General features: G+C 40.6%; 1 protein-coding gene across 4 annotated transcripts in view; it reads right to left on the bottom strand.

Moving 5' to 3' along the window:
* Positions 1-16,285, bottom strand: part of Prim2 (DNA primase subunit 2) — a 218,711-nt gene that overhangs the window by 59,179 nt on the left and 143,247 nt on the right. For all 4 annotated transcript variants that reach the window (XM_031367085.1, XM_031367086.1, XM_031367084.1 and 1 more), the window contains exons 9-10: positions 15,639-15,711; positions 9,970-10,155 (exon numbers count right to left, since the gene is read on the bottom strand). In XM_031367085.1, the coding sequence (XP_031222945.1) occupies positions 9,970-10,155; positions 15,639-15,711 (259 nt within the window). The remainder of the gene's footprint in view (positions 1-9,969; positions 10,156-15,638; positions 15,712-16,285) is intronic.

A 16,285-nucleotide genomic window follows, 5' to 3' on the forward strand; every position in this document is an offset into this window, starting at 1 on the left:
CCCCTCTCCCTCCCCCTCCCCCTGCTCCATCTTTATCTCATCCTTGCCTCCTCACCTGTCTTCTGATATATCCCAGTCTACCTGGCTTTCAACTAATGAATGAACTGATGTCATTTTCAGAAAATAGATGCAAACTGAAATAATCCTAGATTTCTTTTGTAAATTATATTTGCATATGGTACATTATCATAGAAGCAAAACCACAGAAGCACAGAGGACTAATGGAAGGAATGAGGCTACAGATAGAATATGATTAATATCCAGTACACGCTTGTTTGAAGCATCTTTCTGTAACAGCAACATGGGTGTGTGTATAAGGACAATTTTAAAATAAAAACATAAAAGTAATAAAACAAGACACTTCGTGAAACCTTAAACTGATTTTTTTCTTAAGGAGCTACATATGCGCACATCATGTTCCCCCAAAAGCATCAGGCACATTAGCAGAACGGACCGTCCATGTTAGGAGGTCAGATGCTGTGCCTTTTCACCATCTACTCCAGGGGTACTGCTGCATGAGTGAAGGGCTGAAGCTGAACTCCTAGGTTAGGTACATAGATCATAGGTAAAGTGTTCACCTAGCATGTGCAAGGGCCTGAATTCAACCTCAGCATGTATAAATTAATTAAATAAGTAAATGGAAAACATAGAGGTATCTACTTCCCAATTGGTTTCCATAAGTCCCTGAGGGAAACAGAATAGATTGTTATGGATGGGGTTGGGGAACCTGGAATTGGAGGATCACGTAGTGGGGAAGAGGGAAGAGGGAGAGCAAGAAAGAGGGGACAAGGGAGGAAATAACAGAGGGCTAAAATTAAGGGCTATCTGAGGAGGAGGAGAAGGAGGAGGAGGAGGAGGAGGAGTACGGAAATGTAATACAGTAGAAGTTTCCTAAAATATATACTTGTATGAAGGTGATCAAAGTGAAATCACCAAATAAATGAAAGAGACAGCCCCAACTGAACATCTCTTGTCACCAAATGAAGCTTCTAGCACTAGGAATGGGTCGAATCTAATTGAGTTGTTGGCCAAAGGGATCCCATGGTAATCCCCAAACAACCCAAGCTATTGCTCTCCACATACTGACAACAAGGTCCTACTGCTGAAACCAACTCCTGCACAGCTCACTGAACACAGAGAAGTCGAGCTGGTGCCTATACAGAGCCTTCAACCCTGTGTACTAGTGTCTTTGGTACAAAGGGTGCTCTGCATGGCTACCGAGAGAGAAATGTAAATGCCAACCCAACCACAAACCCTCAGATCTACAATGGTGTCCTGCCTGTAAGATGTGCTACTGCAATGGTGGCACAAAGCATGTAGGAGTGACCAACCAATGTTTGATTTGACTTAAGGCCCACTCCACAAGATGGAAATCCATACCCAACATTGCCTGGGTAACCAAGAGCCTGAGACTAGAGAGCCCAGGGACCAAAAGTAAAACCAAATACTACTATTTGCTAAAAGAGCATTGCAATGAAATGACTCCTAATGACACCTGCTATACTCATAGATCAGGTCCTTCCTCAGCCACCAGAGAAGTTTCCTCCTGCTGCAGATGGGAACAAATAAGACACCTGTGGCCAGACAACATGCAGAGTGAGACACCTTAGAATACTCAGCTCTAAAGAGGATGACTTCATCAAATCCCTCAGAGATCAGAGGAGGCAGGGCAGGAGGAAAGTAAGAACCAGAGGGAATGAAGGACACCAAGGAGACAGGGCCCTCTAAGAGGACCGGTGCACGTGTGAACTCACGGTCTGAGGCAGTGTGAACAAAGGCCCACGTGGGTTCCATGTATCTTTACCAGAGGAGATACTAGAGTTGAATGGAGAAGTGGACACATGACCCATCCCTAACCCAGAAGCTAGCTCCAACTTACTACTTGTAAATGAAAACTTAGTTTTCGCCAAGGGAATCTCACTGGGAAAACAAATCACTCTAAAGGGCAGGGTGCGTGCCCAACAGAAAATGAACTCAACGGCATCTCTGGAGCTTCCGTGTCTCATAATGTCACATCAGGGTTTTTTTCTGCTTTATCTTATTATTTATTTTTATTTTATTTATATATTTGTTCTCCCTTCTTACCCTATAGGTCCTTTAAGATATATTATGGCTTCTAATTTAGTGGTCTTTATGAGATTCCTGAGTGCATGAACGAATGGATCTCTCTGTCTCTGTTTCTTGTATCTTTTCTTCTATTTGTTTGTTTTGCCTACTCCAATGTGTTAGTTTTATTTTGTATTCTCCTGTCCAGTCCTTAACCCTTAGGAGCCTGTTTGTTTTCTAATAAGAGACAGAAAAGGGGGTGGATCCAGAAGGGAGGTGAGATGAGAAGGAACTGGGAGAACAGACGGAAGAGAAATGGTAGTCAGGATATATTTCATGAGAAAAATATTTTTGGTGGTGAAAGAAAAATAAAAAATTGAAAACTCATTTGACAGGGAAAACCAAGCTATTGTTATTGGATACTAATATTGGATAATATAACTTAGTATTATTAGTACTAGTATTGGATACAAACATTTAACCCAATACATTGTTTACTCAAAGTACGAATGGTGAGTTTCGTGATTATTCCCAGCTGCTGAAGTCCAATACTTCTTTTATCAGTCTGCCCAACGTCAGTGTTTTAATAATACAGAAGAGGTAGAGACGCCCTTCACTACACATCTGTATGCAGTCTAAAACTACGAAAGAGCTGTTTAGCTAGATTTTGGGCTACTTTGTGGGTTCTTTTTTCTTTGACCCTTTCAACCCTCCAACACTAGCTAGGAGAGTAAAAATGGCAGATGAGAAAGGGGTTATCATTATCATTAGACTACTTCCTGCTGATTAGGGGTGTCAAGCTCCTTGGGGCATCTTTGATCTTTGCCATCAGGATATCTAATTTCTTCTTATTGTTGTTTCTCCTTTGCACACGACTACTTAATGAACTGTGATCAGCAACATCCAACCAACAACCCACACACAGCAACCAACCAACATCCCAGACAACCTCTCTGGGCCCTAGCATTTAATATACCCTCTGAAGAGTCCCCAGAATTCCAAATGTTACACAATCACAAAAACTACCTACAGCTGTCAAAAGCACACCCCTGCTAGAGCATGAGGCAAATCATAATCACCTGCTGTGGATGATATGAAGCAGCTCCATATCACCACCTGGGATTAAAGTGAAAACACATTCTTATACTATTTCTGTGTTTTTAAAGAAACCAAAATTCTCAGTACAGGGCTGGGACTATTGAGGGACTGCTAAGCATATGTAAGACCCTAGGCCCAATTCCTAGAGGTGAGAATGAGAACCTCTAAAAATACATTAAAGTGGCTTCCTAACTCCTTAAAGAACCTTTAAAATTCTGCTCAACTACAGTTGACTAAACTCCTTTCCAGAACCTTTGTTTAATCCATTCCAATTACTTTCTTAGTATATCACCAACATGATATTCAATAAAAAGAAAATCAAGTACCCAATCACCTGAGTAAGGTTTCTCTACAAGTTGGATTGATAGGACCCTTATGATAAATGTGTGAATGATTATGTAGTAATGCATTTATCAAGCATTTAAAATGATAAGTGCCGATTTCATGAATACCGTTACTTTTCTGTAACCCTTAGCAGACAATCACTACTATCTGTGTCTTAGTTTCTTTTCCTGCACTAATAAAATGTCCTATAGATGGCAATTGAAGAGGAGAACAGGTTCATCCTGGCCCAGTTTCGGGTTATGGCCTGTTGTTAGGGAGTCACGCAGCAGGACTTGAGAGAGCTAGCCATATCACACCCACAATCAAGCAGAGTGAGTGGATGCATGTGCTCAGCTCATCTTCTTTTAATACAATGCAGAATCCCCAGGGCACAGTGATTCCTACTGGGATGAGTGGCAGGGGACAGGGGCCATCCCACCTCAGTTTAATCAAGGCACCCCCATATAGACATGCTGTGGCTGGTTTCCCTGGTGATTCTTGTCTCACCAACGTAGAAAGTGAGATTAAGCATCAGTCCTCATTTATTGCACCTGTAGTGACTAAATAGAAAACTGAAAATTTCTATTATAAATAGTGTCAAGTTGAACAATTTTCACAACACAGTCAACCTGTGATGTGCCTCACATCTCTTTCTAGACACTAGGAAATACAGTATTTAAAATAAAATCTAACCAGGTTTACTGGTATACCATGTTCCTGCCTAAAACTTACTGCACTCTTCATAAAAGGGTAATGTTTACCACAGGGCGATGCTCTGAATTTCAATAGAATCAGAATCTCAGACATCAATAAAAGCAGCATCCCACTTTTCCACCCTCAGCCTGAATGAGCTCATTTTATGTCTTCTCTGCTTTTACTCTATGGCCATGAGACACTGTTAAAAAAAAACAAAATACTGCTAACTTAAGCTGAATACAACCCTACAGTCTGGTTTTGTTCCATCAGGAAAATACACCTAAGGAACACTTCTCTTCAGGGATATACAATCAAATATACAATAACAATTATATTGCCTGCCAAACACCAGGCATCAATAAGTGGTCAAACTGCCATTCTATAGTTTATCATTCTTTAAAACACTGGTTAATTCCTTTATGAACACCTCCCCCCTCCCATATGATGGTCTCAGAGACTAGGAACTGAGGCTGTATTCTAATCCTCACATCTGACAAGAGCTCTGGACAGATCACAGATGTTCAGCAACAGCTGTAATAGAATGCAGGAGCTGGGTGAGGAATTCTGTGTCCGGTTGCTGTATAACTTAAGGGAGTAGGAGAGAGAGAAGCTGAGAAAGAAGCGTTTACCTGCGAGGAATTATCATAGTCAACTTATTCAAAGTTGGAAGACCCAACCTAAATATGTATAGCATCTTCCAATGCCAGCACAAATCTAAGGAAGTCTAAGGAAAAAAAAAAAAAGCTTTTGCTCTGGCTAGCAAATTTATCTACCTTGCGGCAGCTGCTGCTGCTGCTGCGACTGCTGTGCTGTTCCTTTGCTGGTATAAGAGTACTGCTTCTTCAGTCTTCTGATGTGGACTGAAGACCAGAGGTTCGCTGGGAATCTCTAGGCACTTGGCACCAGGTTAGGGCGCTGAAGCATGAAGCCTTGGGAGTTGAACAGCTAGCTACTGGGTTCTCAGCCTCTCCAGAGTGAGATAGCCACTGTTGGACTGCCCAGACAGTACTGAAGAAGCCAACCTAATACATCCCCTTTTAATAAATATTCATTCTACTAGTTCTTTCCCACTGGAGAATACTAATAGAGTTATAAGATTGTATATGGCAGAAAAAAATATGCTGGCGAGTCCAAGTCTGCACTCTCTGTTAGTTCTTTCCTACCCTTCTCACTTGGCACAGAAAAAACAATGTTCAGAAAACATTCTAAAGTAAAAGGAAGGCACTACTTACAATGGAAGGCAGCAAGCTATGAGTACTTCAGGTCTGGCCTAGCTTCCCCAAGGGCTCATGGGATCGATACTGGAGTATATTGGAGATTCATTAGCAGTACATTAGCTGAGACACTCTGCTGTACATACTCACTTAGCATTTACTAGGACCTGGCATGTAGTGGGTTTTTTAATGTATGTATAGATTATTGACAAAGGACAGATCATTATGCCCAAATTGCCTATGGAGACAGACAGAACAAATGAGAGCTGAAGACTTGGAGTGGCTATCTATTTGTTGGATAAGCTAGTTAGCAACTTGAATTTTTTTAAGGGTAGTTCCCAAAACAATTTTTCTCAATCTAACCTGGTGAACACCACCTTCATGTGGAAGGTTCCGAAAACAAACTGTGGGCCCTGTCCCCAGATCCTGATATGTACAGTCACACATATATCAAGTAACCGGGAGGGGAGCAGGGAACAGGATGTAAAGTGAATGCGTAAAAAAAAAAATAATTAATTAATTAATTTTGAGTGATTGGTAGTAAGCTAAACAATTCAAGTCTATCCTATGTCATTACCTATTGGTGTCTCAGACAAATGAAATAGTGTGAAATGTTCCTTAGCTCAATCACAACAGCAAGCCATGGACCCTGCATATGGCATGCAAGGTCCAGCTGAGCCAGGGGAAAGCAACTGAGATCAATATCACTGCAGGCAATCCAGTCAAGAGGATACAGTGCCCTGAACGTGTCACAATTATCCAGTGCAACTCAATTCTAGTGATTGAGCGACTTAATAACCAAGTTCTAACTAAAAGAATATTTTAGTGCTATGTTTTCTCACACCTTAATAAAAGTTTGATAAATTTAATGTGTTGTGGTACACAAGGTGAGGTTTTTCCTCAGGTAGACTGACAATGTAAAATACAAAACTAAGAAAACTCCTTAAAAGGACTGCAGCCCTGAAGGGGATAGGAACTCCACAGGAAGACCAACAGAGTCAACTAACCTGGTGCCACGCCCACTCGTCTACTCCAGTCACATCCGAAATATCAGGGGTAAAAGCCTGATTAGGATTAGAGGCAATAAGGATCCAAAAGGAGTTCTGTGCCTCCTGGATATTCACACAGTCGCTGGTATCTCCTAACTCAGACGTGTTCCAGATTTGTCTTTCTAATCGTCAAAACGCCCTCTTATTTAGGCATAAAGTACCCCAAGAAGTGATTCCTTAATGGCTAAACTTAAGATTAGGCATTGTCTCCTGGCCAGCACAATGTTTCCAAAATATCCTAATTCAATTCCTGGCTTTCCTTAGCTTAGAATTTCTGTCTAGGAACCTGCCTTATCAGACAGGTTGTCCTCAGAGTTAGCAACAGAAGTCAAGCACATTCCTTAGGGCAGTCCCACAATAGTTAGAAATGTTTTACATACTAGAGAGTAATGAAAGGCTTCCCTCACTCAAGGACATTAGCTACAAGTGTTAGGTCGGAACTTCTCAGTGCTTGCCTCCAGCAAGACCCAGAGAATTAGCTGGAAATGCTAGATCAGAACCTCCTAGTCCTTGCCTCCAGCAGACCCATAGAATTAGCACAGGAATACCAAAATAGCCTCAACAGGGAGGGCTCTACTGCTCTTCTGCCTGCTTCACACCTGGCTACCAGACCCTACTGACCTTGATGTGGCAGTCACTTGCCTACGTGACCTCAGTTTTGTGCCCCTTGCTGTAACCCCCGCCTGCCTACATGACTCTTATCATCTGCCCTGCTTGCTGTATGGTATTTAAGCCTGAATTTCACCTTGTACAAATACATTCAGATTCACCACACCCTTGTGTCGAGTCTATTTGTCATCCGCCGACTTATTGCCCACCTGACCAGAATTCTCATCCCGTGGAAATTGGGGTCCCCACAACGAACCCAGTCCATGGCAACCTGGACCCTTGGGGCTCTCAGAGACTGGACCACCAACCAAAGAGCACAAACAGGCTGGACTTAGGCCTCCCCACACATACATAGCAGATGTGTGGCTTGGTCTTCATGTAGGTCCAGACAACTGAAATGGAGGCTATTGCAAAAACTGTTGCCTGTCTGTGGGATATGTTCTTCTAGCTGGGCTGCCTTGCCTGGCCTCAGTGGGAGAGGAAGCACCTAGCCTTGCAGAGACTTGAAGTGCCAGGGTCAGGAGATACCCACGGGGGGGTCCCCATCTGCTCAGAGGAGAAGGGGATAGGGAGGGGGAAGGATTGTGAGAGCGGGAGGCAGGGTGGGGGGTGGGAGGGTGGAGGGAGGCGGGTTGGGGGGAGTGCAGGGAACAGCATGTAAAGTAAATAAGTAAAAAACAAATTGAAAAAAATGAAACTCCTCAAACATGCATTATGATTACTTAAGTACATTTATTTCCATAAAGTATGATGTACTTATGTTAGAAATGTAAGAAACTACTCAAGAAATATGAGATTCAAAACTTCAAATACCTCTTGTAAAAGTCATTTATAAACCAAAGAATTGTATTTGACAACTTAGGTGCAATTTTCAAGTGCCCTGCCCTAACATGAAGGTTTTGTTTATAAGTTTTTAATTCATCACACATATTAATATAACCATTAAAACTAAGACTAAAATCTACACTCTAAATCCAATTCCCTGGAGTGAGATGTACTGAAAAGCTTTTGGTCTGAGGATATTAACTCACAACAAAATGTTGTTCTCTTAGGAATGATGTATCTATCAATGCTCAACGCTAATCCTCTAAGAGTATATGTAAAAAATCAGATCCAAGAGCAAGCAGAGAAACAGAAACTCCTTAGTGACAACAGCCAAGACCACCATGAGCCCTAATACCAGATAACAGTGTGCCAGGCTGGACAGACAGTCCATAGAGAAGAAGGGTGAGTAAAATGTTTGCCCGCTTCCTTCTTACTCCGTGTTCATGTCCTTCACATCCAGATTAATATTTTCTAGAATAATCTACCTTCACATTTAACTTTACCTAAAAGTTGCTTTGCATTCCACATAAATGTTTTATGTGGGCATTGTTTTAATTAGGGTTGCAGTCTTCTTCTCACTTCCACATGTGTGGGATGGCTCCTCTCTCTCTCTCTCTCTCTCTCTCTCTCTCTCTCTCTCTCTCTCTCTCTCTCTCTCTCACACACACACACACACACACACACACACACACACACACACACACAGAGTCAGGTCTTTAAATAAAGTGTATAATAACACATGTGTTACATGCCAAGTCATGTCATCCTAAAATTCTTACATTTAAGCCCTGATCTCAAATGTGACTGTATTCTGTTCTGACAAAGTGCCTTAAAGACTGAAAGTAAGGTTAATAAGATGCTACCTGGTACAGCAGAAGGGGTGGTGGAGGCAGAGGCTGTGAGACTCACACAGAGAACAGACCCTATGAACAGGCCCAGGCCTTAGGAGCAGTAGAATCTGCCAACATCCTGAATTGAATTTCCAGACTCCAGAACCAGGAGAAACTAAGTTTCTGTTGCTTAAGCCACTGGACTTGGAATTTTGTTACGGCAGCTCTAAAAACTAATACCAGACAACACAAGGTATTTCTTCATGTAAACATTCTTCATTTTCTATTAGCCTTTTATCCAGAAGAAGCAAATCAAGAAATCATCACAAATTTTTCTTCATGTGGTGTATAATATAAGAGAGATAAAAAACATAATTCTAGACAAAATTTTACCATCTGATATTAGTAGGAAAGTAAAGGAACTGAGGAGCAGGCCTGAGAACTTTGTTTTATTGATGAAAAGCAGTTGGATGGGTCTGTAGTGATGGCTGTTGAAATAAATGCTCTAGACACTGAGCACAGCCTGGAAGAAAGCATTTTAACTGATTTCATGTTAAGCATCCATGAGCTCTTCTAACCTTCAAATGGTGTGTGTGTGTGTGTGTGTGTGTGTGTGTGTGTGTGTGTGTGTGTGCGCACGCAAACATTTTTATAGAAACACAACTCAGGAAGCAGATCTCAGCCTGCTGGTAACATGTCTACTTAAGAAGACACCTTGCCTGGGCTTTTGGCACTTGCTAGATTAAGAGACTTGAGGCCCCAGGGAGTGGGGAAGTCTGGTGGGGTGGGGGAGGTGAGGACATCCTCATGGAGACAGCGGGGATGGTGGAGGGGGGTAATATATGAGATGCTGAACAGTCAGAGGCTAGATCAGGAGGGGGATAAAATCTGGACTATAAAAAAAGATTAAATAAAATTTTAAAAAGAAAAAAATGTGAATTTCTTTTTACATAAACTAAGATACACGTACTTTTTATACTTTCACCTGTGTTTCGGTACATATTTTAAAAACGGATCTTGAGACTAGAGAGATGGCTCAGTGGTTAATAGTACTGGCTGCTATTCCAGAGGTCCTGAGTTCAATTCCCAGCAACCACATGCCGGCTCACAATCATCTATAATGGAATCTGATGCTCTCTTCTAATGTGTCTGAAGACAGCGACAGTGTACTCACATGCATTAAATAAATAAATGAATATTTAAAAAACAAACAAACAAATCTTGTAGTTTCAGACTGACAAACTTTGATTTGCTGCTGCTATGCCTTTCTGGCATTACCTTGTCGGGGTCCATCTTTCCTCTGATAAACTCTTGCTTCCAGAACTGCAATGCCTGCTCCAGCGTTAGCCCGATGCCCTTGAGGAATAGGCCATACTGCATCCGGCCTCCGTGACGAAGATGGTGGTTTTCCCTAAGCGCCTTGTGCAGCTGGCGCATGCAAGGCGGGAAGGATTTTGTAGAAAGCTACAAGACAAAAAAAGTAAGTTTTGGTAATGCCAAACATACACTGGACCCCATGTCATAGCTGCTGTGACTGTAAATTTGACTAAATCAGACTAAAGAACATAAGGCACAGAAAGCATTTCTATATTACTATGACTGTAAACAAGACATTATTTTATAATGATTAAAAATCAAGCTGGTAACATACTAGGTTATATAATATCTGTTTCCCTTGGTTTTTAAATTTTTTCTTTGGATAACTAGTGATTCACATTATTAATTGCAAGAAATAATACAAAGAGATATAGTGTGTCCCCCCGTTTTCCTCAAATATAAAATCTTGCACAACAGGCAACTACAACATGGATATGTCCCGCTATATTTCCTCAGATTCCTGAAGCTGTGCATATACTTCTGTGTGGACGTTACATCATGTAGAGATTTATACATCCACTGCCACAGTCCGGATGCTAAATGACTTCAGCATCACAAGGGTCCCGATTTCCTGTTTGCATTTAGTGCAGGTGTATGCACACACCTGAATTTGAGTGTCGAGACCAGAGGTCAACATTGGGCGTCGTCCTCTATTGCTCTTACTGAGCATGGAGCTCATTGTTTCAGCTAAACCGCTGGCCAGCACAAGCCTCTAAGATGCCTGTATCCATCCGCCCCCTCCCCGTGCTGGGACTGTAGGCACAAACCTGCAGGTCATACAGCTTTTTATGTGAATGCTGGAGATCCCAATGCAAGTCCTCACATCTGACAAGCACATTACCAACAGAGCCATCTCACCAGGTCTCCTCCTGCTGTCTAATTTCTGCTCTGTGCCCTGCTCCACCTCTACCTCCTCCTGTTAAACACTTGGAAACAGCTCATCTGTTCATTTCTGTAACTTTGTCATTTCAAGAGAACTGACTAAACAAAATTACACAGTATGCCATGTTTGAAGACTGGCTTCTTGGTAATTCCTCATCCTTGGTTCAAGGCTGACCTGGGACAACTCAGGGAAGGTCAATGACCAGGCACAGCCTATAGCTTGAATATGCTGCAGTTTGCTTACTGAAGAGCATTAGATATTGTCCATCTTTTTATTACAAACAAAATTTCTCTGAATAGTCTAAGAGGATTTACATGGACATAACATTTCATTTATCTAAGAGAAAGGTCTGAAAATACAATTGCAAATAGGAAATGGATTTAAAATATAAACCAGATGTACAGAACACAAAATTAATAGAAACAACTTCAAAGAGAAAATGCAAATAGATGTTTAGCCAATACCAAAATATCGTGGAGCTGGAGAGATGGCTCAGTGGTTAAGAGCACTGATTGATCTTCCAGAGGTCCTGAGTTCAATTCCCAGCAACCACATGGTGGCTCACAACCATCTGTAATGAGATCCAATGCCTTCTTCTGCTGTGTCTGAAGACAGCGAAAGTGTACTCATATGCATAAATAAAAAATAATTCTTCTTAAAAAATAAAGTATCAGAGCAAACATTGGGTGTGAACTGTGTAGCCAGCCCAACAACACCAAGAGTAGTAAGCTCTAGTCCCAACACCACCTGGAGTAACTGGGACCAGCAGGATCCAGGGATGCAGGAACCTCACCCAACCAGTGGCATGGGTTCCTTCCCATCTGGGCCGGAGCCCTGAGCAGACCTTGGGCCCAAACTCTGCAGACAGTCCCACAACACCCAGAGGAAGCTCCACTCCCAGGTGCTCTAACATGCCCAGGATCACAGGATCCCAGAGGCAGCTTTACTCCTAGGAGCTCTGACACACCCAGGATCTCAGGATCTCAGGATCACAGGATCACAGAGACAGCTGGACTCTGAGTTCTGATACAACCAGGATCTCAGGAAGGACAGGCTCCAGTAAGAAATAGCACAGGTGATAACCAGATGGCATGATAAGCATCAGAAACCAAGGTTACTAGGCATCATCAGAACCCAATTCTCCCAACATACCAAGTTCTGGATATACCATCACACCAGCAAAGCAAGATTCAGATCTAAAATCACTTCTCACAATGATGATACAGTACTTTAAGAGGGACATAAATAATTCCATTAAAGAAATACAGGAGAACACAGGTAAACAGCTAGAAGCCCTTAAAGACAAAACACAAAAATCCCTTAAGGAATTACAGGAAAACACCATCCAAGATCTAAAAATGGAAATAGAAACAATACAGAAATCACAAAGGGAGACAACCCTGAAGACAAAACCTAGAAAAGAAATCAGGAGTCATAGATGCAAGCATCACCAATAGAATACAAGAGAGAAAAGAGAGAATCTCAGGGGCAGAAGATATCATAGAAAACCCTGACACAAATGTCAAAGAAAATGCAAAAGGCAAAAAGCTCCTAACCCAAAACATCCAGGAAAACCAGGACCCAATGAGAAGACGAAACCTAAGGATAATAGGTATAGAAGAGAGTGAAGAGTCCCAATGTAATGGGCCAGTAAATTTCTTCAACTAAATTATAGAAGAAAATTTCCCTAACCTAAAGAAAGAGATGCCCATGAACATACAAGAAGCCTACAGAACTCCAAATAGACTGGACCAGAAAAGAAACTCCTCCCGTCACATAACACTAAAAACACCAAACGCACTAAACAAAGAAAGAATTTTAAAAGCAGTAAGGGGAAAAGGTCAAGTAACCTATAAAGGTGGGCCTATCAGAATTACACCAGACTTCTCACCAGAGACTATGAGAGCTAGAAGATCCTGGGCTGATGTCATACAGACCCTAAGAAAACACATATGCCAGCCCAGATATCCAGCAAAACTCTCAATTACCTTAGATGGAGTAAATAAGATATCCCATGACAAAACCAAATTTACACTATATCTTTCCACAAATCCAGCCCTACAAAGGATAATAGATGGAAAACTCCAACACAAGGAGGGAAACTATACCCTAGAAAAAGCAAGAAAGTAATCTTTCAACAAACCCAAAAGAAGATAACCACACAAACATAATTCCACCTCTAACAACGAAAATGACAGGAAGTAACAATCACTTTTGCTCCTTAATATCTCTTAACATCAATGGACTCAATTCCCTGATAAAAAGATATAGACTAATGGACTGGATACATAAACAGGAACCAGCATTTTGCTACATACAGGAAACACACCTCAGTGACAAAGACAGACACTACCTCAGAGTAAAAGGTTGGAAAACAATTTTCCAAGCAAATGGCCCCAAGAAACAAGCTGGAGTAGCCATTCTAATATCGAATAAAATTGACTTTTAATGAAAATAACACACACAACTATTATTTACATGAGAAGAAACTATGATTTAGCAAGAGGTACATGGTTATAAAAAATAAATATGTTTAAGAAGAAACCAAGAAGGATGGGATCCACATGGACACAGTACCAGTAACATAGGCAACCTGAAGAAATGAAAACAGAACCAAATACTCCAGGTTATTCACCTCAATATGTCAAATGACCCCTCCACAAAATGGTGTTCAAGTGGAAAAGACATGATACCAATCTGCATTAGGTGCAGCAGATTCTAGTCAAAACATCCCAGGTCTCAAGTAATTTTGGAAACATGAGTATATAATGTCTTCCAAGACTTTTGCAGTCCTGGGATGGAATGAGGGTAGTCTTCAAGTTACCCATGCTCTCCAAACTAATTTGGAATATCTATGGTATCTACCCTGGAATTGACTGAAGTAAACACATTGAAGCATCTTTGTCAGATGCTGAAGTTCTAGAGAAGAAAGCCAAATAGCAACATCATATATCAATTTATAGTTATCAAATTACACCAGATTTTGAAAGCACTCATAGATTGCATTTGTTTCTCCTCCAACTCCTTCACCCTTTCTAAGACAACCATATACAACCAATACCCACTCTATGGTTGAATACATTAACACTCAAAGAATTTAAGAGTGAGTTCTGAGATTAACTGTGGAAGAAGAATACAAATGGGTACAATGGAGGATTGAAAGTACAACTGACTTAAAAATCAATGATACAATAGAAACAGATGCATAAAAGTTGAGGTCTTAGACAGATGCACCTAGCACTTAAAACGAGCAGAATGCATAGAAACAAACACTTATCCAGGACTAACTGGCTACTCTGGGTCTTTTGTTGTTCCATATCAATTTGAGGATTTTCTTTCTATTTATGTGAAGAATGAGATAAGGATGTTGATTGTGATTTCATTGAATCAGTAACTTGTTTTGGTAGGTAGGAAGGTCTTTTTTTACAATGTTAATTCTACCAAACTATATGCTTGGGAGGTCAAATTCTAATATGTTTCTTAATCTCTTTCTTCACACATTTAAAGTTTTCATTGTAGATGTTTTTGACCTCTTTTTTATGTATATTCTAAATATTTTATTTTATTTGAGAAACTGGGAAGAGGAACGTGTCCATGATCTCTTTCTCAGCATGCTTGTTACTCATATGTATTAAGACTGGTAAATTTTGTAAATCAATTATGTATCATAACACTTTGTTGAAATTATCGATAATTTCTACAATTTTTCTAGTGAAATTTTGGGAACATTGGGTATAAGATAATATAATCTTCAATTGAAAATAATTTGACTTAATATTTTCCCATTGTATCCCTTCTCTTGCCTTATTGCTCCAGCTAATGCTTCAATCACATTATGGATGAGCAGTAGGGATAGTGGGCAGTCCTCTCCCATTCCTGATTTTAATGGGGCTTACTAATGGTTTTATTCATTTAGGATGATATTGGCCATGGGTTTGTCATACATAACCTTTATTATGTTGGAATACATTTCCTACAGTCCTACTTGTTCTAGGGCTTTTATTAAGAAGGCATGTTGAATCTTATCAAAAACTTTTTCTTTTTTTTTTCCTTGCTTCTATTGAGATGATCCTATGATTCTTGTATATTTTGTCCATGCATTTGGTTTATTACATTTATTTCTTACATATATTAAAAAATAAAAAATAAAACAATGAAAAAATAAAGTATTGTTCCTTGGTTTTAACTTAGCATCTTTACTTTCCATCTCAGCCTTATTCCCTCTGACTTCCTCACGTACATCCTTCCTCGCAGGACTTGCACTCTCATTGGGCAGCCTTGCCAGCTGACCCTAACAGGAAGACCAGGCCTTACTTGTTTGACTTTGGAGCTCCCTCTAGTGAGCAACAGCATACAGTCTCTCTGTAAAGAACAACTAAGTCCTATCTTCAAAATTAATTGAAAGATTACAAACTGGGCTGGAGAGATGGCTCAGTGGTTAAGAGTACTGACTGCTCTTTCAGAGGTCCTGAGTTCAAATCCCAGCAACCATTAAAAAAAAAAAAAAAGATTGCAAACAATTTCCCCTTAATTTTGTTTTCCTTACAATTAAAAAAAAAAAGTCACGTACATAAGATGTGAGCCTTTCCTCTTAAAATGATGAGCAAGCAGCAAGGTACTACTCTGCCAGCTTCCACCCAAGGATCGCTATTGAAACAGGTCTGTTTTAACAAGGGCTGGCGCTTACCGGATCAATCTGATCTAAGGAAATCTTCCCGGTGTTCTTCTGGGTACTATAATCTTGGCCAGTGTAAGAATGACTGAAAAACAAAGACAGAACCAAATCCTAAAATGACATCTGTAAACACTTTTATCTCTTCAAAGAGAATATTTATTCTAAGATCAAAGTTATAATAAGGCATTTTACACATGAAGCTTAGCAGAAAGCCAAGTACTTTATATGTATTTAATAAGTCATATGCAATGAATTACTTACTAGTAATACACAATGTAGTAGCAGCCTGGATTTCCTGACTCCTAACCCAGGGCAGCACTTTCATGTCTTACAAGTAACCCACATTGGAAAAGCTTAGACCTGCCACTTAAGCCTCATTAGAAATGCTGAAGCAGGCCCAAAACGAAAGGGGAGTGTCCAAGAGAAAACACCCCTGACCACAGTGGTGGTCTCTGAGCTTTTAGCCTTTTGGCATCCCATGTTCCTTCTCTGTCAAATGGAGATGATGGTGCCTGCTGTCAATGCTGACAGGAGGATCCAAATTGAAATCCAAATTGACAGCATTTTTGTTAAAGGCATGGCATGCAGTAGTAGTGCATTAAAATACTGAAGTGCTTAAGAGTATGAGAAATCTCCAAGTGCAGTCTCTAATTAGATCC

Source organism: Mastomys coucha, unplaced genomic scaffold, assembly GCF_008632895.1.
Source record: "Mastomys coucha isolate ucsf_1 unplaced genomic scaffold, UCSF_Mcou_1 pScaffold14, whole genome shotgun sequence".
NCBI classification, from domain to species: domain Eukaryota; kingdom Metazoa; phylum Chordata; class Mammalia; order Rodentia; family Muridae; genus Mastomys; species Mastomys coucha.